We start from the raw sequence: 22,511 nt of genomic DNA on the forward strand, positions 1-22,511 counted from the left end.
CAGAAACAGGAATGAACATGATGGGGAAGACTGCTGTGTGCCAGGAATGGCACTTTAAATAGGTTCGTCTCATTTCATTCTCTCAGTACCCTGCTGGTTAGACAACCTTGTCTTACACCTAAGATAGGGTCCAGGGAAGTTGTGTAGGTTGCTCAAGCACCCCTCCCGTGCTGGTGTCAGAATTTGAACCCAGGTCTATCTCCCTAGAGTAAGTTTTCTCCAGGAACAAGTAAACGGGTAACCATAGCAAAGAGCTTTCAGTCACCATTTATATAAAGACGTGCGCTCTGTAGGAAAGAAAGTGTAACAGGGAAAAACACTAGGTCATTCTTACAAATAAAATGGGTCTTATGCATAAAATCACACAAACAGCTGTATAGACCCCTCAGTTGTGCGATCTCTCAAGTAAATATTTGTTATGTTTAAGATTGAGTATTTAAAACTATCCTAGCTATAGTTTAAAGTAGACAAATTAGAATAACAGTTCTGCTCTTCCTTTGAACTCGTGCTGAGTTGTTTAAACATGGTTTGGGAACCTGCCTGCCCTGTGATTTGTTTTCCCTTAAGAACTAGAGCAGCAAGTAACTAAAATTGCATTGTGGAAACTTCTGAGACTTGGGTTTTTTGTCCCGTCCCCCCCCAAAAAAAAAAAAAAAGATATTTTCTGTTAGTAAAAACACAGACTCTACTACAAGAGTACATAGAGTTGTATTAATTTTCTGCTGGGGGTTTATTACTAGTTGATATGACAAAGGAAAGTGCAATTGAATTAATTTGAGTTTCCAGGCTAACTGTGGACCCAGGAGAGTTAAATTTAGCAGTTTTACAATAAAGGAAAGATGATGTCATTTATTCTCTGAGAATAAAAGGCTGGAAACATTCAATGACAAGGATGGCAGTATTAGTCTATTATCTTTACCAAAAATATATGAGATTGTAGTGTATGAAGGGGCCCCTGCCTATTGCAAATTACAGACACACTTGGCTGCTAACCAAAAGTTTAATGAGTCCAGTCCACCCCGAGACACGTAGGAAGAAAAGTCTAATGAAAATCAGCCATTGGAAAAACCCTGTGGAGCACAGTTCTACTCTGACACACATTAGGGTCACCCCAAGTCTGGATGGAACTTGATTGATGTCTGCTGGGGTTCTGTAGTGTGGGAGGGCCTAAAAAGTTTCTATTTCTTGATTCAAGTGAGTACAAATCCCAAGGAATTAAACTATGTATCACCCTCCCAGAACAACAGCAACTCCGTATCCTTTTCCATGTCTGCTTAACTTTATTTTTTAGAGAGAAACTGTCTCTTTCCACTAGTTTGTCAAAGTGCTAAAGAAAGTATTGCTGGATCTAGTTCCTAAAAAATGGAGGTAGCTGAGAAGTGAGTACATGTGAACTTTCGCCAAAAGCCCAAAGAAATGATTGTTTTAAAAGAATACTATCCAACTATGTTTGCACACATGCAAAAGGCTTGGTACCTAAAACTAGATAGAATTCCTTTTTCCAACCGTTGCTAGGGGAAAATGTTGACCTTATTTTACCCCAAACCTGTATCTGGGAATTCTTGGGAATAGATAGTAGTTCTTTTATTTAGGAAATGATCGCAAAATATAAACATCTATTTAAACCTTTACAGAAAGTCCAATTGTGAAGAGACTTTCCAGAGAGATGGCTTGAATGTCCCTGAGTCACAGTTCTGGAACTTCGGATGGTTTATATCTTATGATGACTTGTGCTTTTGAGTTTTGTGGTACTTCCATACTAGAACTGTCTTAAATATGTTCCCTTTAAGGCATGGAATTACTGTTAAAACTATCGGTTTAACACAGTTGAATTCTGTGTAATATTAAGATGCTGAAAGTATGGCAATATTTACCCATTCTATCAATTGTTTAGTCTTAGATGTTGAAAAAATCTTTACTGTATGCAGAACTCAGGGTTAGTCAGTAATCATTTAAACACACACAAATTAAATTATCTCAGCAATTACCTAGTATTTCTTTTTTTTTTCATGCTGGCCCTTAAGTGTGCATATTTTTAAAATTACAGGCCCAAGGCCCCTCCTATCCCCAAGCGGTCTGTACTTTTTCCCCTTCTACTTTGTTTTGGGTACTCAACTGGGTCCTATTAGTTTTAGTTTTAAAAGATGTTGTATAATACCAAATATAATGGTATAAAACATCAGATAAACCAAGTGACTATTTCTGATAGACTATTTTAATTTTAAAACTGCTCTGGCCAGTCAGGTAAGATGGTCTTGTTATTCTACAGTTTGTGCTGAAGATACTGAGCATGGGCCTGTGAGTAGTGTAGCCCTTCCCGTATTGTCGGTCCTTGCCAGCATGTTTTACAGCACTGATTCTTACTGAACACTGGAATGCGAAGAGAGCTGCTGCTCAAACTAGCCTGACAGAAAAGTCCAAACATAATGGCATTTTGTTTATGAGTTTTACGTCAGAATGTGTTTTTAAAAGTGAATTTCAGATTCTCCCTTTTTTCTTCCCTCATTTTCAAATTATGTGAAGGTGTTTTCCAAATCACATAAACACTTAGGTTGACTTTTGTTTTCTTAGAATCTCCAAGCCATTCTTTTCAAGTAGTTTGTGTAATTTTAAACTTCTGGGTAAGGGACAGTGATCTAAGCCCACTTTGTTCAGGACAGTCACCACCGGACACGTATGGCCATTTAATGCCCCCAGCCACACCGCCTCATTTCAAGTGTTCAGCAGTCACGTGTGGTTAAGGCGGCCCCACAGTGCTGTGCAGTCGGGGCAGCCCGTTTGCACCTCAGGGCTCCTCTGGACAGCCCTGAGCCGAGCCCCCCTCCTCTGTGGGTGGATGTCTTAATTTGTATATATAGCTGTTCTCAGATGTGAAAGCAATCTCCCAATTCCTTGCTTCACCATTTGGAAAATTTAAAAATATTGGCCACCACACAGACAGGAATCTATTTTTAAAAGCACAAGGAAAATGACACTGTTCTCTAGCTCTATCACTTTGCTGCTTTTCTCAGTGACAATCATAAAAGCATCATGTTTCCTCGCCCGCAGGGATGTTCCCATACTAACGACAGACAGGAGAAGGGTGCATGGAGTCAGGAGTGAGACATGCATCTGGCTCCTGCCTCTAGAGTTAAAACAGAGCGTGCTCTGCCCCAAAGTTGGAGTTTATCCACATGACAGAACCAAACCATCCAAGCAGGAAAGGGGAGATTTGTCTTTGCCAATTTGACTCCATTGGTTGTATGCACTAACACATTGCAGGGGATAATTATGTGATCACTGTAAAGACTTACCATATGTACTTGTGTATAAGCACAAAAATGTGCTGAAAATCTGAGGTTCGGCTTATACATGGGTCAGTGGTGCCCCAGCGAGGACAGCGTCTATGATGACCTCACACCAGCTGAAGCTCTGCATTGGGATACGGATGATGATGAGGAATCCAGTTTTGAAGGATTTTAGCTCTTTACATTTTAGTTTGGTTGCTGATTGAGCTCAGGGAATAGCACTCTTAAGGTATCATTGTTGATACCTTATTGTTTTTGCTGAACCTATTTCCCACTTACTGGGCTGGTTTACTAATGTTAAATGACTTGTCCTTTTATTTTTTTTTAATTTAAAATAAATATTTACATTGCCCCACTGATGTCTCAATTTTTAGTAATTTTATTTTCATTATTGAAACTCACCAGTAGCTTCTGAATTTTCCACCCTAGGCTTATACTCGAGTCAGCCGGTATTTCTGGTTTCCCAGGTAATAATTAGGTACCTCGGCTTATACTTGGGTCGGCTTATATTCAAGTATATACAGTAATTGCAAATATTCCTTCATGAAATACCCTACCCCTCTTTAAGAACTAAATTTGGGGTGGGCAGAATGAGGACATTTGAGATATGGGCTTGTTCTTTTCAACATAAACTTAGTAAAAGGGAGGTATCTGTTAAATTTTTCCATTATAATCTTTAAGTTGGAATAAGTCGACGCTTCCGGGGTAGGGGGGTGGGGTGGCTTGTAGGGTGGGTGGAGGCAGGAGAATAACAGTGCGTGGAAAAGTAGCAAGATCGCCCTGTTTTAGCTGCTGTGAGCCTGACATCATGAAATGGAGGCGAGAATCCTAAAATGACTAAGTCCCATGTTGTTATAGGACATCTTAAGTTACTTAATTGTACCTTTTGCTATTTCCCTTTAAAATAGTTTGAGTCCTGGTACATTTTAATCGTCTTGAAACCATTGCATATCCCTTTCGATTTTTAGATAGTTTGTTGTGATACAAAATCATGCTTGAGATTTAAATGTATGATTAGATCATTAACTAAGGGGGAAACTGGCCTGTGTGCAGGTAATCAGATGACATAAGCAGTCTGGTTCTACTTTGTGGGCAGTACTGATTGTAACTAAGAGAGACTTGCTCTTTTTGTAGAATTGGCTGACTATTTCCCCACATCTGGAGTTAATAAAGTCTGTAAGACCACATCAGTTGCTCTTTGCCGCAAGAACTCTTTGATCTGAAAAACCGAGACTGGCACAACTGCTGGTTCATAACACTGCATCTATGTTTTCTAAAAGCCATGGTTAAGATACCAAAATTAGAGTTATGTGGCCCGTGTGGAAATGTTGTTAGATGGACCTCTTCGAGACAACTGTACTCAAAGCATTTTTAGCATAATTTTTTTAAACTTAGGTTAGTTAATAAATAAAAGACAAACTTAGAGTCGTTTGGGGCTTTACCATGTTCATTTATAAGAGTAAGCCTCTAAAAGCCAAATTGTTTTTGTAAGTCCATTTATAAGCCTCACACTGAAGACCTAATTTACCACTGGAATGAGCCATTTCTTCAAAATGTTTGTATGAGCAAGCCCAACTCTCCGTTGCTTGGTGGGGTTCATCCGTGTGTCCTAGCTTCCTGTAAGACCAGTCAGTGAACCCTTATCTGGTCAACATCGACCCATTTTAAGTGAGTAAAGTCAAGCTTGCTCCTGTTATCACAAACATTAAAAATTCTTAAATGTGTAAGTGCAACATGTATGGGATACATTGGATGGTAATAAGGAATAGAGAAATGTAAATAGACAAGTTAGACTGAAAACCTGTAAAAAATTAGACAAATTATGTATGTGTGTGTGTGTGTGTGTGTACATTAAGTGTGAAACTTAAAACATCAAAACTGGAATTTCTTCATAAAATCATCAAGTGTGCACATTGACATACTGTTTCACTCTATAACCGGCATAGAGCTAGGGAATTTTCTATTACATACTTTGAAATCAGTGATGGTGCGTGGGATTAATAGGGATTTATGATAAAAAATTATATGTTCTGGTGTTGTTCTTTACATTTTGCTCTTGTTTTGTTTGTTTGTTTAGTCTTTGGAATTGCTCTGCTTCATTGTGGTTTCAACTTTGTTTGGTGCAAAGGAAAAAGTGTAGAGAGTATCTAGCTGTGGCTTGTTTAGAAGCGGAAACTGGATTAAAAAAGAAAAAACTACGAAGTTCTTTTCCTGAAAACTTTCATCTATATAGCACATTCCAAAAACATTTGTTTATATCGATTATTTTATTCTAACACTACCTTTGTGAAAGTGCTGTAAACTAGAAAAATATTTTCCGGTATATAATGAACTTACCTGATCAAGGATCTCTCTGAATAACTCTTAGGGATCTAAGATTTCTCAGGGACTATGCCCACTGCCCACTGAGCCAATTCCTGTGCGCACTGATCTTGTAGCACAGAGTAAACTGCTCTTTGGGGTTACTGAGACTGTACATCTTTATGAAAGCAACTAGTCGCATCTTTCGCCTACTTGGTGGGTTTAAACCACAGAGCTTAGAGTTGGCAACCAAGTGCTTAACCCACAATGCCAACAGGACAAGCATAGGTGTGTGGTTTTACCTATAGTGCCTGAAAGTTAAAGTCTTCAAAAGACACACCTGAGTCTACTATTCTCAAGACAAGCAAGAAGAGTTTAAAGGCACTTTGTTTTCTTTAAGGCACTTGTTAATCCTTATATTTAGGATGAAATGTATGCATAAGTATATATAATTAGAATCAAGTCATACAAAACATTAAGAAACAGAAGTTGAGAACTGAATGAGGTTGATAGGTAACAGCATAATTGGTCCAGCCCGAATGCTAGTACAAGGATGGTGTTCACTAATATTTACAGTATGCTTCCTTTGTTCAAGATACTTTATAAAATATGCTGAAGCGTTTTATATATGTGAGGGGACATCACAAAGCTTGAGGGGAAGTGCCATTAGCTTTCGATTCCAGATTTCCATGAACTTTTTGTAGCTCCCCCAGTCCCACCCCTCACTCCCATCATAGACTCATTTTCCCATTCACTTCCGAACCCAAGTACCATTTATTACCAGTTTACAAATCATCTTTTACAAACGGAAATGGAATTTCAAGAATACTAGGTAAATTACCAGAGGCTCTTTTAGTGCTTGAGGGAAAGAATAAATTAATACATTTTATAGTTTGTGTAAATAAATAATTGGCCAAAATAAATAATTAGCTCCCATTTTAATTTTTTGTGTACTTTCCCGAGTTTCCCCTTTTTAAAGTGTATAGAAATGTATACCCTGGATAAAAATGCCCAACTATTAGAAGGATAAAAAAATAAAGTGTTCCTCCCCAGCTCTATTTTCAGAAGTTTAAATTACTTAATTTTCATGTGTGTTATTCAGAATTTTTCAGTGCCTTTACAGACAGATATACAAAAGGACTTCAGAGAGTTCATAGAAGCATGGAATTGAAAGATAATGGACTGTTTCTATCCACTTTATGAAACTCCCGTGTATGTTCCTCATGTACTCATATTTTAATATGTCAGTTGCATTTTTTTTTCACTTCAGATTTCCCTAATTCCAGTGAAATGTATTGGATCTGTCCTTAGCAAACTGAAACAAGTGAAGATATTTGTTTTACATGCTGCTAACAGCAGAGCATTTTTCTGTTCAGTGAAGACTACCCTGACACTCCTAGCTTATACTTACTGATCATACATTATCTTAAATTTTGTTTGTTTGTTTTTCTGCTTTTCAGTAGTTTTGCTGACAATGGTTTGATCATGAACATTATTTTTTTAGTTTTTCAAAAGAATGGAAACGTTGACCATTTATCAGTGCAAATGGTGATACTTTGTTTATCTGAAGCCCAAGCTTACCAAAGGAAATCAATATTGCTCTAAGGAATTAAATGAGATTTTTCAGAAAACCCTGCCAAAATTGAGATCTTCTTGAAACTAAAGAATTAAAACTCCTTGGTTTAGGTCTATTTACTAACCTGCCAACTTGAGGAAGTTTCTCGACAGCAAGGGTTATGCCTTTAGCAGTAATACAGGAATGTAAGATTGAATCTAATGTAATTTTATTTTCTTTGGTAAGTGTTTTAACAGTAAAAGAACCAATTTTATGAACTTAAATGTTACCATTTGCCAAAGGATGTTTTTGGTTTCTTCTCTTAATCAGATTTTGAATTAAGAACCAATAGGATATTTGTGTTCTGTAAGCAAAGACAGCAGTTATAACTTTATCCATCCATCATAACTGTCACAACAGAATGCGTTATAGGAATATAAAATAGTATTTTTCTTTAGTAATCTAAAAATAAGCATGAAAGTAAAAAACAAAGTTAGCCATTATTTATGTGGGTTTAGGCATTGCTATTTGAATTTGGAGCAGACCAAATAGTTTAGTGCTTTGTGAATGTGGAAATTTTACATAATACTATGATACTCATTTACATTTTAATGATATTGTTGTTTAACTTTAAGGTTTATGCACCATCCCCAAATTCAGATGATTTCAACCGTGAATCACCTAGTTATCCATCTCCCAAGCCACCAAGCAGTATGTTTGCTAGCACTTTCTTTATGCAAGGTACGTACTCGGGCTAGATAGTGGTCAAATTCAACGGCAATTGTCAGTTGTAAGTTAGCAAATGTCTTGTTACGAGGAGAAGGAATGTCTGTATAGGAATTCAGTTCTTGTTTGTTTAGGTGTTCTTAGCTGAACTAAAAACAGTTTTTCGGAAAATATATAGAACTGCTTTTCCACATTTCAGCTGTGGAGTAAGTTGTTGAAATGCTAACTTCATGCTCCAAGGGAGAAAGTTGGAACTCTGCTCCCATAAAAACTTACAGCCTTGAGAGCCCCATATGAGTCAGTTCACTCCATGGCAGTGGGTTCAATATTTTCTTTTCTTTCTTTCTTTTTTTTTTTTTTTTTTGTGGGTGGGAGTGTGGAGTTTCTTACTTAAATTACAGAATCATGTCATACCTAGAAATACCCTTGTAAGCCTTAAGTACCATAGAAGATTATAAGACTTGAGTAGTGCAGACTGTTAAAGCCGTCAGCTACTGGCTGAATAGTGCCGATATGAACCCATATTTGGGCACTGTGAAAGAAAGGTCTGGTGATCTGCTTCTGGAGGTCAGAGCTTCACAAACTCTGTGAAACAGTTCTGCTCTGCAGACATGGGGCCTCTCTGAGTCAGAATCAACTCAGTGGCCACTAACAACGAGAGAGGGAACGTGTTTGCTGGTAAATTGGTGTCTAAGGGATCATTTTTATTTGGTCTCCTGTGGTTTGGGACTGTGGAAAACGTAACCTGTGGAAGCGGTAAACTGCCATACATATAGACCTTCTTGACTCTGTATTGGTGGATTAAAACATTGTTGACTCATTTCATTAAGAGCAGCTTATGATACAGTCAATTACTTAGTTTTGCTACTGGAGAAACTTCTTTTTGCTAAGTCTTTTCAAAAGGTCTTATATAATATAAATTGTCTGTGTTGGACTAAGAACTTTCCCCCTCTATTTCTGAATATTCCATTTAATCAAAAATTAAATCCAACTTATCTCCAAATTTGGATTTTTTTTCTTATCCCTCTTGATATGAATATAGACCTGCCAAAGATTTTAATGACTTATATACTCATTGGGATTTTTTTAAACAGCTATAAAGCTTTACTTCTATTTAAATATTTATTCAGTTCAGAGGCAGGAAAAAGTGGATAGAGAAATAGGCTCGTAAAGGACAGAGAAGGTATCTAGAGGACACTCTCTTAAGTTTTCATAACTTCATTCAAACTGAATAAATCTTACCTAGGGAAAATTTGCACTTCTCATTTTGTCTCAGATGGGACCCACAATTCTTCTGACCTTTGGAGTTCATCAAATGGGATGAGCCAGCCTGGTTTTGGTGGAATTCTGGGGACCTCCACTTCCCACATGTCTCAGTCCAGTAGTTATGGCAGCCTCCATTCACATGACCGCTTGGTAAGCCATCACCTGTAGCGCGGGGCACAGCAGTGCTTTGTTCACACTTGTGTTTCTTTTTGGATTTCAGCCAAGACTTGCTGAAGTTAGACTACTCGAACGCTTCTGCATTTAGCATGCCTTTTTAAAAAGTAAATGACAACAATCATGCTATCCTACAATGTTTTTCACTTATTGTAGCAGTTGTACAGTTGTGTATGCATATTATTGAGAAAATGTATGTAATGGATGATATCCCTTTCCTCCCTCTCTAGAGTTATCCTCCACACTCAGTTTCACCAACAGACCTAAATACGAGTCTTCCACCAATGTCCAGCTTCCATCGCGGCAGTACCAGCAGTTCACCTTACGTTGCTGCTTCGCACACTCCTCCCATCAACGGCTCAGAGAGCATTCTAGGTGAGCTTTTCTAGGGTTGGCAAAACTCCCTAAAGTCCAGTTTTTAGATTTTTCAATGACTCTCATGGCTTCCAGGATATTTTCTAGTAGTAAGTACTGGGGGGGGGGGGGGGGAAGGAAAGGAAAAAGAAACTTTGGGATTCTTTGGGTAGAAGCTGGTAACAGAATCCATCTTTACCTTACGAAGTACAGCTTCAGCGTATTTACTGGTGTATTGTGAGAGATGTGACTTTATGATAGAAAACACTCTTAAGATTACATACATTGCCTTAAAAAGCCTGTCTCTTTGCTTACATTCTTGTTTGTTTCCCTTCTTGAAATATCCAGGAACCAGAGGGAATGCCGCTGGGAGTTCACAGACAGGGGATGCACTTGGAAAGGCTTTGGCATCTGTGAGTAGTTTTGCATGTCCTGCTGAATGAACTGTGCAGCACCGAAGGCAGAAATTACCTTCTGTGGATGGTGTGTCGGTCTGCGTTAAAGAGTCTAGTTATAAGAAACTCAAGTTTGTTACATGTTGAGAATGATTCTTTTTTTTTCTTATTTTATGTTGACACATGCCCTTGAAATAATAAATGAGAACACCTTCCAACCCCATCCCGCGAGAACTCCCCTGATGATTCCAATTTGAACACCTGCCTTTGACTTGATGGAGCAGGTGTATATGCTAGGAGGGGCAATTTGGGCACTACTTGTTGGTTTCTCATCTATAAATACATACATGCTATCCTTATTGTTGGATGCTGTCGAGTCACTTCTGACTTAGACTGACCCCACGTAGTGGCCCGTTAAGATCAATAAAACGGAATCACAGAAAACAACTGCGTTATTCTACTCTAAAAGCAGTCGTTTCTCTAAGGAATTTTCATAGAAGGACTGTATTGCACAGTCAACTGCAGCTGATTTATTCAAGGGACACCAAGTTTCTTGTCATTTTTGATATTTGATTATTAGAACATTACAACTGAGATCCCTTTTCAAAATGTCAAAACCCAAAGCAAGACCAGTGATCGGCAATGCATAGAGTTGAAATCTCTTTCTTTAGAGACTTCTGCTTTGTGTTTTTGGACGTCTTTCCGTAGGCTTTGATTTTGTTTGCTTTTTCCTTCTGAGTAACCGTGCCTCTTGGAGTGGAATACCCATGAAGTTGCCTTACATTTTCTGTGAATTACAACTAACTCTGTCAACCTTTGTTGCCTTTCTGGGGGAATAGCACTTTAAAGTGTGGATCATAGGAAACAACTGTTGCAGATTTAAGGAGATAAATCTCTTAGGATATTACTTCAGTAAACAAACCTTTTCAGTAAATGCAAGTTCCTCAAGAAATGAAACCAAGTCAGATTCATCCGCCACATTATAGGACACAACACAAGGCGGAGTTCAGTACACGTTGAATGCACTCTCAGGTCACATCACAGTAAAGCTGGTGAACATCACAAAGCCCAGGGTAGCCGCGATGATTCGGAGGCTATGTGTGGTAGGCACTATACTAAGCACTGACGTGCCCCGTTCCACTTAATCCTCCAGAAACCTTGTGAAGTTGGCTTTATTATCCCCACATCACAGATGAGGAACTAGGGTTTAAAAGGTTAAGTAACTCGAACTCAGAAAGATTAAGTAGCTTGCCCTTGGGATCACAAAGCCAATCAGGGGAAAGCCGTCTATATTAGAACTGCAGTCGGACTCGCCCCAAACTCTGTGCCTGTAGCCAACTGCTCTGCTGCCAGAAAGATCCCTCCGTGCTCGGTGACTTGTTTCCAGTGTCGCGAAGATTTCAAGGGATTGCTCTACTTTACGTGGAGTTACCAGCCCTCTTGGTAGAAAAACCTACCATCTTAGCCAGAAAACGATCCAATGCTATTAAATCATTGTGGCTCCCACGTATTTGATTGGCTTGCCATATTCCTTGTGTTGGTTCTAAGGATTCCAGGAACAAATATCTCACATTCAGGAAGAAAAAGACTATCTGAACATTGGAAACTGGGCATTTTTTTAGCCCCCATTTGTGGGGGCTTCCCTAGTAAGGGCCTTTCATGTACTGTATTTCATTTGAGGAAACCTTTTGTAAAGGAACCTTGACATATAAGCAAACAAGAGTTTGTGGTGTTCTCAGAGGCCCTGCAGGCTCATTTTCAGCTGTCCTTCCCTGGAATATTTCCCCATATAACGAGTATGCTAGCCAAACCAGGTTGGCATGTTTGGAAAAGAAAATCCGAATTCATTGTGAGTGGAAGCCAGGGAAAAAATGTTTAATCTCGTTAGTGGGTGGGCTTTGGTTGTCATAGAAACAGCTCTGTCATCCTATGTTGTTACTAGGCAGGAGCAGCCAGGTCGTTCCATAAATCATGTCTGTCATAGCTGACGGTGATGCATTCCATCTGCTCCATCACTGCATGCTGTAGTCTGCACACTTCAAATCCCTTCCTTCAGTCCATCTGCTGCCCCCTCCCCCAGATACATTCTTTCTCAAACTCCCATCACCGACTCACATTCACTTTCCATACATTTAATTTAGTTCTGAAAATGTACGGAAAAACACAAACATTGCATTGTTTAGGCACAGGGAGGATGAGAAGAGATAAGGAGAAGGGACTTAATGAGGATCCCCCTTGAGAATCTGACATGCCCATCAGCCCTCTGTGGTAGGTATTTAGGTCTCTGGAAATCGTCACCAGGACATTGTTTCAGATGAAATTTTAAGTTCTTTTAGAATGAGGCATTTTTAATATAGCCTCTTGTTTTGGGTGGCGAAGTATCATTGCTCTTATGACTGGAAGTTCTCCCTGGTGCACTGTTCTTTTAGAAGGTCTTTCCTGTGTGAAACATCAGAGGGCGCTACCTTTGTTCTTCGGTTTAGGTATTAAAGAGCACACCGAATGGTGTGTGATTAAACATGTAAGTCCAGATAATACATTCGCAAAGGTTCCTTTATTTTAGGTTTAAGCCTGGATGATTGTGGTCTTAATCTCAGGATAGCAAGAAAGAGAATTGTACATGAAAGTATTTACACAAAGTTCCCAAAGCCCTGTGGATTATGCATTAGTTTAGATAATGAAGTAGGGTAGATAGAAGGAAAGGCAAATCTGGGTATTCGTGCCATTTCTAATGTGTTTCCCTGAACGTTTGCCAGACAATAACCCTTTAAGATTGTGCCCATGGAGAGTTATATAGAGGAAGAAACATCTGGTTTATTTCAGTGCCTAATACCATATCAAAACACTTGGTCTTTAATTTAGAGGAGATCAAACAGAAGGACTGTTTAACTTTGTTGATTATATCAGGCTTCTTTGTGATAATTTATGTTTTGATTTCTACTTCAGAGCTAGGGGGTGTGGTGTGTGTGTGTGTGTGTGTGGTGTGTGTGTGTGTGTGTGTGTTTTAATATGGATAGTTAAATGGTCAGTGAGCTCTAACAAAAGAAAAGAAAATTCAGGGAAGTTGACGTTTAAAAGTAATTCATGAAATGTTTCTTTGTTCCTTACACTCAATAACATTAGCATAATAAAGATTAACTGAAATGTGCACTGCAGTGTTTAAGAAATTGGGCTCAGGGTGCCAGGGTTGGGTCTGGGCCTGCTCTATTGTTTCCCTTTTGTCTGTGGCCCTTTTCATTAGCCTCTGGCTTATTGGCACCCCGCTGATTGGAATGGACCATGACTGATGGGAGGAGGAGCCTCATTTGCTGCAGTAAAATGAGGCATATTACCGTTTAAGCCTGGCAGAAGGTATTGGGAGTTATTCATCATTGGTCATTTAACAGTATGAGAACCATGAGCTGCATGCAGAATGAGTTCGTACTTTGTGTTTACGCTCCAGACCCTAAATCACTCTCGTTCCCATTTTTTAAGTGACTCTCTTCTTCACCTTACAGACGCCAATGCAGGAGCTGTCAGGGCCAGAGACTCCAGAGAGTATTAAGTTCTTGGTTTAGACTGCCCTTTGCCAAGTAAAGCCCTGTGTTTAGAATGCCTGAAAGTAGTACAACCGTTTCTATGCAATCATATATTGTATGTGATTTATACCAGGAGAATAAAGTTGACTAAAAGATTCTGGCCTACATGAACACATCGAAAAATCTGTACTATGTGCTTTCCTTAATGTGATGCTCTTCCTTTCCCCACATATGTATTGCTGGGTTTTGTTTTGTTTTGTTGATAAGTAAAATTAAATAGCAATAATGCAAGATGTTGAGCCTATTTATAAGTTAGGGAAAATACTGATGACAGTTCTGGTTTCATTCTTATTGGTAAAGGAGAGCCAGTGAATGTGATTGGGAGAGGGAGGGGTAGAGAAAAGGGACTTTGATTGTGTCAATAGAGAAGCTGCTTTCAAGAAAACGCCAGACGTGTTACATTTTTGTACTTGATTAATCTTGTTTAATCAGTGGTCTCTTAAAAGCTCACTTTTATTTTTCATATAGCATAGGAGCATTTGAGCCTATATGAATCAAAGTGTAACCTCTTCCTGTTTTTGAGATAAAGGAGCTGTCACCAGTTCTTGACAAGAATAGGGATTTTGAGTTGGAGTGGCAGAGGTGCCAGGGAGAATGAGGGCTGACAGTCCACATCTGTACTCCAAAGCCCACACCTGCTTAATGAAGTGACGCTGGCCATGTGTATCCACATGCCTTCTCAGGAAAATGGGACCTCATCATGTTCTCAAAGCTCATGCCATAAAACTGACTTGTAAATAAATTCCTCTAGGTAACAAAACCCGTTACTGAACCCCCATGGCATAAATGCTGTAACTATTCTACTGGTCCCTGTGTTTATCAAAAAAAGTATCATAGCAAACTAAGGACATTTTAATTCTTTTCATTTTATGCATGTATGTATATGTGTGTATATATATATATATATATATATATATACACACACAATCTGCTTTATGCAAATAGTACCAGACAATGATGAATAATATAAGGGCCTTATTATCAAATAACTTGTAGTTGGGGAAAGAATACAAGATAGGTGTTTAAATAATGATTATGCTGGGGTATAAATGGAAATAAAAAGCCAAAGAACAAAGAAGTGAAGTTATACCCACTGCCATCAGGTCAATCCCAACTCATAGTGAATCTATAGGACAGTTTTTAGGGCTTCTGAGACTATAACCATTTACAGAATCAGACAGCCTCAAAGGTCTCCTGCAGAGCGGCTGGTAGGTTTGGAAGGTCAACCTTATGGTTAGCACTCCAGTGCTTACCCTGAGGTGCCACCGGGAATCCTTTTCTAAAAGCATAATAAGGGAAGTGAAAATTATATTTGAACTGGGCTTTTAAGGCATAGAATTCCATCAGGAAGGAGTTTATAAACAGATATACTTTGTTTCGATAATAGGGTACTTATGGTTAAAAATAGGTTATACAGTAAAAAGATGTTTTTGTGACCAGATTATGGAGGGTATTAAATGTCATGCTGTTTTTATTTAGTAGACAACCAGCAGCACTGCATGGGGTTCAACTGTTGAAAACTGTGATTTAGGAAAATAGTTCAGGCCATTACTATAGGATGAAGGAGCAGGGAATAAGTAACTGGAAATATAATAAATAGTCTAGCCTACAAGGTGTAGGAAAGTCTCGGCACTGTGTCGTGGCAGTGAGAACCACGTGGGTGACAGATGGTGATTTGTTATTATAATATACAAGCACATGTAGCAACTCATCAGTTTCTGCATGTGCCCTGTTGTACCTGTCGCATTGATTCTTCAAGGTGTGTGACCATTTTTGCTCTCTCCAAATAATTCTACCACCACTGACCTATCTTCAGTGCACTCTGAGAAAGAAAGCTCATTCATTGCCATTGAGTCAGTTCCAACTCATAGTGACACTGGGACAGAACAGAACTGCCTCTGTGGTTCTCTGAACCTATAAATCTTTCAGGGAGTAGAGAGCCTCCTCTTTGTCCCACAGGATCCAACTACTGACCCAGCAGTTAGCAGCCTATTGTATACCACCAGGGCCAGAAAGAGCTTCCCCCACACACACACACACCACCACCACCACCACCCTACAACTACTTTGGGTTTCTGTGTATTTTGTTACTTCATGTAAATCATTTCATACATGAGTTATCCTTTTGTTTCTGACTCATTTATCTTAACGTCTTCAGCGTTCATCCATGTATGGCAGGATGGAGGGAGAGCTTCATTCCTCTTTATGACTAAGTACTATCTATTCATGTGTTGATGTACATTTCTGTTGGTGACTAGTGCTACAGTGAACACAGATTTGCATATGCCAGCTGTTCAGGTTGCTGCTTTCAGGTGTTTGGGGTTAATACCTAAGAATGCCATCGATGGGTCCCATATACTCTACTCTCAGCATCCTCTAGCCCATTCCAACTGGCCCTGCAGGTTTCCAAGATGATAGCCATTTACTGGAGTACAAAGCCTTGACTTTCTGCTGTGGAGCTGTGGTTAGCAGTCTAACGTGGAATGCTGAGTCATGTAGTAGTTCTTTATTCAACTTTCTGAGGAGCTGCTAAATTGTGTTTCATAGCAGCTGCACCATTCCTATTTGTTCACAGCCTCACCCACACTCGTGTTTGCTGCATTTTTATTGGAATGAGATGGTATCTTACTGCGGTTTGATCCGTGTTTACCTGCTGGCTAATGAAGGAGCACTGGAGGCACAGTGGCTAAAACAGCTGGCTGCTAAAAAGGTCATTAGTTTGAGCCCAGCAACCCCTTCAGAAGAATATGGCAGTCTGCTTGGGAGTCCTCTGGGGAAATCCTGTGCCCTCCAAGGTCGCTGTGAATCAGAGTTGACTCAGTGGCAATGAGTTTCATTTTTCAGGTTAAAGGCTTATGACTTTGAGCAGGTTTTCTTGGTTTTGTTGGCCGTTTAAATATCCTCCTTGGTGAAATAAATGTCTGTTCAAATTCTCTGCCGTTTTATAATTGAGTTATTTGTTTACATTTTTAATATTAGACCTTTTTTGTATGTACGGTTCTCCCAAAATATCTCATACTCTGTAAACTGACTTTTTGATTTGTTATATATAGTCTTTTGACTACTAGAAATGTTGATATTGATGTGGGTCCCGTTTGTCCTTTTTTTTTTTTTTGCTGTGCATTCCTTGGTTGTCCTATCTGATAGTTCATCACAAAAATCTACATCCCTGAACTTTGACCCTATATTTTCTACTGTGAATTCTATAGTTTCAACATTCATATAAGCTCCTTGATCTGTGTTGAAGTGGTGTGTGTGTGTGTGTGTGTGTGTGTGTAGTTAGGTTGGCTTTTGGTTCATTTTTCTGCATATGTGTATACATCCAATTTTATCAGCATCATTTATCGCAGACACTTTTCCTTTCACACTGGATGAATGTAACAGCATTGTCAATAATCAGTTGACCATATATATGAGGGGGCATTAAGAATTTCATGGGAAAATGTCATCTTTTCATTCCAATTTTCCAGTAACTTTTTGATGCCCCTTATATATGAATTCATTTTTTAGGGAGATGGTAGTTTTGATGATCTTGAGAATGATGCTGTTAACCTAGTTCAGGAGTCCTCAAACTACATCCCGCAGGTGACTTGCAACCCACCAATTCATCCGGCACTCCGGGTGATTTTGCCCTGTTTCTTTTTCTTTTTTACTTCAAAATAAGATATGTGCAGTGTGCATAGGAATGTGTTCATAGTTTTTTTTTAAGCTATAGTCTGGCTCTCCAATGGGTCTGAGGGACAGTGAACTGGCCCCCTGTTTAAAAACTCTGAGGACCCCTGACCTACGTCAAGGAGACAGAAGAGTGGAAGTGGAAAGGGGAGGAAACTTGGGGTGGTTGGTGCAAAGTTTGGGAATGAGCATACCTAGCCTGGTAAAAAAGAAGAACATGTCCAGATGAAGAAGTCCAGCAACTAGTGTGAAGACGAAGATGTCACAGTAGGAATCATTTGCAGAAAAGTGATAGTAGATGCTTTCCAAAACAGGATGTGACGTAAACAAGCACAGATAAGTCCAGGGCGGAAACTGAGACGGAATGGAGGGGAAACCTATATTAAGGTTCTTGAAGGAGTAGAAAAGATATGGGACCCAGGTAAATATATTAAATATATTAAAGAGCTAAAAAGAAACACTCCCATGGAAATTCCTAACAAGGATGACACTCATTCTGTAAACAGCCCCTACCATTTATGAGACACTATTAGAGAAGCTGAAACTACAGTAATGACTAAGACAACGTTCCCAACACAATCTTCCAAAGATAGTGTTGTGCTAGGACAGTGGTTCTCAACCTTCCCAATGCCGTGACCCTTTAATGCAGTTCCTCATGTTGTGTGACCCCCCCCCATCATAAAATTGTTTTTGTTGCTACTTTATCACTGTCATTTTGCTACTGATGAATAAGTCCCTTGACTTTGTTTAGAAGGCAACAATTTTAAAACTAATAAACATTTTTCTAAAGTTGAGTGATACAATAATCTCGGGACTGTCAGAGAAAAACTGTACTCCACCGGGTTTTGATGACTTTCTTTTGGGAAGTAGATCTGCAGTTCTTCTGAAGCACCTCTGGCTGGACTCAAATCCCCAACCAATCACATGAACCATGTGCGCTACTCAGGGATTCTGTCTTGTCTGTTCCCTCGGCTTCCCATAAAGTCTTTGGAACTCGGGAGCTTGGCTTTTCCAAAATAGCCTTCTAACTTTAATATACAACTGCTAGGTCAGCTCATTTTGGAGAAGGGTGTTGTTTAAAGGCATTTACAATTACAACCACTTAATGCTGTCGTGTACATATATGTGAGATAGGTACTCATTAGACTAAAAAGAATACAGCATTTCTGGCTGCTGCAGTTCAGAATCAGTATTGTTCTTTTCAAACAAAATGAAAACCTCTGTTTGTTAACTATGACTTGTTGAAATTTGTGTGACATGAACATGTTTCAAAATCTGGCATTGTGAGCTTTGTGCTTTCTTTAAAAACCAATGCTAAAACCCCTTATATGCCATTGTTTATTTAGTTCTCTTTAAATTCATTAAATCGCTCAGCTTTTTCAGAAAAAGGTTTTGATAACTTTGTCCCCATAAGTAGTTTTGTTTTTAAAATAGTTTGACCACATTTTATCTGCCCAAAATTATGTACTGAGATGTGAAAGTTGTATATTATGTCATATCGTCTAGAACAGTGGTTCTCAACCTGTGGGTCAAGACCCCTTTGGGGGCTGAACAGCCCTTTCACAGGGGTCACCTGGGACCATCAGAAACACAAATATTTCACAATATGTAATTACATAGTTTTATGATTAATCACTGTTTTAATTATGTTCAATGTGTAACAATGAAAATACATCCTGCATATCAGATATTTACATTATGATTCATAACAGTAGCAAAATTACACTTATGACGTCACAATGAAAATAATTTTATGGTTGGTGTGCTAGAAGGATTGTTTATTAATTTTATGTGATTACTCATTTTTCTTTTAGCAATTAGATGCTGTATTTTCAACTTGTATAAATTATTATAGATATCTATTTTATTCTAATCATATAATATATATAATTTTATACCCTTTCTATAATAGCCTAACCAAAACCCACAGCTGTTGAGTTAATGCCAGCTCATAGTAAAGCCTGGGGCAGAGTAGAACTTCTCTTTCGAGTCTCCGAGACTATAAATCATCTTTCTCCAGGGGAGCTCTTGGTGGGTGTGAGTCACCAGCCTTGTGATTAGGGGCCGATTACTTTCTCATTGGGGCCACCAGGGCTGCTTTTCTGTAGTAGAGCCAAACCAAACCTACTGCCATCAAGTTGATTCCAATTCATAACGAAACTATTTAAAGGTTTTCGAGGCTATAAATCTCAGTGGGACCAGACAGTCTTATTTTTCTACCCAGGTGGGTTTGAACTGCTGACCTTGCCAGTCCAAATATTGATGAAACCATTTTTTCCCTCAGATGACACATTAAATGATAAAAATGACCTTGTGTAGATGGGTATTACGTTTTTGCTGTTGCTTTTATCACCAGTGTATTTCTCCCTTTTGTTCTGGTTAGATTTATTCTCCTGACCATACCAGCAGTAGTTTTCCTTCAAATCCATCAACACCAGTTGGATCACCCTCACCTCTCACAGGTAGGCTTTTGTCTTATCTCACTACTTAATATACCTGAGACTACCTGGAAATAACTAAAAATTCATTTTCTTTTCAATAAGATTTGTAACATTCATGAAAATGTTTCTTATAGATTTTGACTTACAAGAAAGATCATGTAAACAGAGCCTTCTTACTCAGTTAATTTTGATAAAAGTGAAATCATTGTTTGTTTTTCATGTAATTGTGTATGTATGTCTTTATCCCTAAAATAATTGGTAGTAATTTTTAAGATTGATCAGATAAAAATAAGGGGAAGGAATCAAGGTGAATGTGAAATAGATTTTTTTTAATGTTAACAAGATCGCATAGAAAATTAGAAACGTCTGTAACTTTCTTGATCTCCACATATGCTTTGTACCATATGTAGACTGAATCATTAAGGTCTATTTAGTTACTATTTTCTCTCTCTTACACACGCACAACTATGCCTCAAATAGTTCATGGAAAGTTAGATTCAAACAGAAGTCAATTTTTCCACAAGTTTTTTTGAAACTCCCTCATGCACATGTGTGAATTCTTTGGGGTGGTGTAGTAAAGCACTGTGTGGATTCAGATGATTATTGTTAGAGATAGACAGTTCAGATTTCCTCTACTTTCTTCTGTTGTTTCTTGGATGTTACCTTTGTAAAGTTGTAGAAACCTTTCTCTAGTGTATGATTTTGTTGAGACATTTTTTATTATAAAGGTGGCTTTTTAGATTTATAAGGAGTACATGAAATGACGAGAAATGTTTAGTATCTATGAAGTGATCATTTTAAAACTGAGCTGTTTCTCAGAGCTTGCAGAAGGAAGGAAGGATTGGGTTTGTTTCTTGTAAGGAAAGGACAGCAGGCAACTAGGTAAATTGCCGCATTGCTCCTCCAGTGTAAGCTGAACTCTGAAATAATGCTTTCCCTAATCAAGTCGTTAGTTATGGCCATGCGGCTCTTCTTTTTCCTATTTTCTTTTTATCGGGTTAAGCTGTGTTGCACTAGCCAGGGTTTCTGACAGCTCTGGCTCCACCATACCAGGGCTGTCCCTGTCACCTGTGCTTTGTGTCGGAGCCTAAGCAGCGTGCCAGCGTGCAGTGATGAACTGCTGGCAGCTGCACTCAGCTATTAGCGGGTTCTGCCACTTTCTCAGACACCCTGGCTTCAGCTGTCTAGTAAAAGTTGAACAGCTGTTCCCCTCATAGACAGGACTATGAAAGACCCATTGATTTAAAGTTGTTGTTTAACTGAGGACTGAAATTACAGGAAGAGTGATGTAACTTTAGCTCTACTCACCCTCTTGGCACTGTTTGACTAAGATCTTCAGCGTGGTTTGTGCCATCATCTCTCTGACTCTCTCATCTGAGGTGTCCACATAGTCCTTACTGTAATGGGCCCACTGCCTTTCCTCCTGTGCCTTCTAAGATGGCGGCAAGTGTCCTTTGGTTTCAGTTAACACTAGGTAGGAAGGCAGGCAGCAGGGGATCTCGGCATCTATGGAGGGACTTTGGTGAACTGGAAAACCAGAACTTTACTTTTCTACAAATAATGATTCAAAGCAAAATCTCACATAGCATTGTCTCTTTATCTGATGGTTAATCGATGATGTAATCTCCCATTTTAATTCACTTGACAGTGGTCTATTGTGTGGTGGTTTTTTAATTCAGCAAAGAAAAATACTTGGACTTATTCTTGCCAAAACTATAAGTCAAAGGGCCGATGTTATGCAGGTGTATCTCTCTCCTATCTCCTCCATATCTAGTAGTACCCTCTTAACTCTATACTGTACACACTCTCACACGTGGCAGAGCAGAGGTTCACAGGAAAGCAGAGATTCATAGGAAAGGGGAAGAGAGGAAGACACTATGTGATAAGGATAAGACATTCTGTAAAAGGAGAGAAATTAAAAAAGTTATCAGAGCCTCCTGCATGTTATATGGTGGTTAGTTCCTACCTTGTGTGGTAGGGTCCGGCTACATTACCTTCTGCTTCTGTCTATACTTGGCCTAATCCTTATGCCTGAGTGTTGATCTGACTTAGTACAGGCCAACGCACAGGTGCAGAGCAGTCATTCTTGTTCAGGCTCCCTTCAGTTTCCTTAGGAACTTTATAGACCAGGAATTTACATTTCGTCCTGGAAAATGCTTGTGAGGAAGCTGCTGAGATTATGGTGATTTGGATGCTTCAGGCTGAAAGAAAGATAAGCTCTTCTTTCCACTGACTTGAACAGTAAGGGGACTTTTGGTTATCTTGCATAACTAGAAGCCCATTGCTCATACAATGAAATGCTACTCAGGAGAAATAAAATTAATACATGCTACGGTATGGAGCTTGAAGCAATGCTGAGCAAATAGGTCACCCACAGAAGTTCAGTTATTGAAAGACATCATTTATACACAGACAAGAAAAAAGCAAACGTACAAAGATTATAAAGTCTTTTAATCTTTACCAGGGGCAGGAAGGAGAATGAAAAGGGAGTTAATAGTGATGGAAAAATCACATTGGTTATAAATTGGGTCACACAACTGATTTTTATAATTGCTGTCAATAAGTTGAACATCTGCAAAATGTTGAGTTGGCCAAGGAACATGCATAGAACAAATTCCTGACTATATGAGGACCCCTGCTATAATTCTCTGAGGTGGCAAGAGAGCAGAGTAAGGCATCCTATGTGCACATAACAATTGTCTTCCTGTCTTGGTGTCCTGCACTGCGCCTAATGCAGTAGCTTGCAATAGGAATGGGACCAC

General features: G+C 39.0%; 1 protein-coding gene across 7 annotated transcripts in view; it reads left to right on the forward strand.

Moving 5' to 3' along the window:
- The window catches only part of TCF12 (transcription factor 12), a 349,715-nt gene that overhangs the window by 291,518 nt on the left and 35,686 nt on the right, over nucleotides 1–22,511 (forward strand). For all 7 annotated transcript variants that reach the window (XM_075531944.1, XM_075531945.1, XM_075531947.1 and 4 more), the window contains 5 exons: nucleotides 7,779–7,884; nucleotides 9,146–9,285; nucleotides 9,540–9,684; nucleotides 10,012–10,076; nucleotides 19,692–19,770. In XM_075531944.1, coding sequence (XP_075388059.1) covers nucleotides 7,779–7,884; nucleotides 9,146–9,285; nucleotides 9,540–9,684; nucleotides 10,012–10,076; nucleotides 19,692–19,770 — 535 coding nt within the window. The remainder of the gene's footprint in view (nucleotides 1–7,778; nucleotides 7,885–9,145; nucleotides 9,286–9,539; nucleotides 9,685–10,011; nucleotides 10,077–19,691; nucleotides 19,771–22,511) is intronic.

Source organism: Tenrec ecaudatus, chromosome 14 (genome assembly GCF_050624435.1).
Source record: "Tenrec ecaudatus isolate mTenEca1 chromosome 14, mTenEca1.hap1, whole genome shotgun sequence".
NCBI lineage: Eukaryota > Metazoa > Chordata > Mammalia > Afrosoricida > Tenrecidae > Tenrec > Tenrec ecaudatus.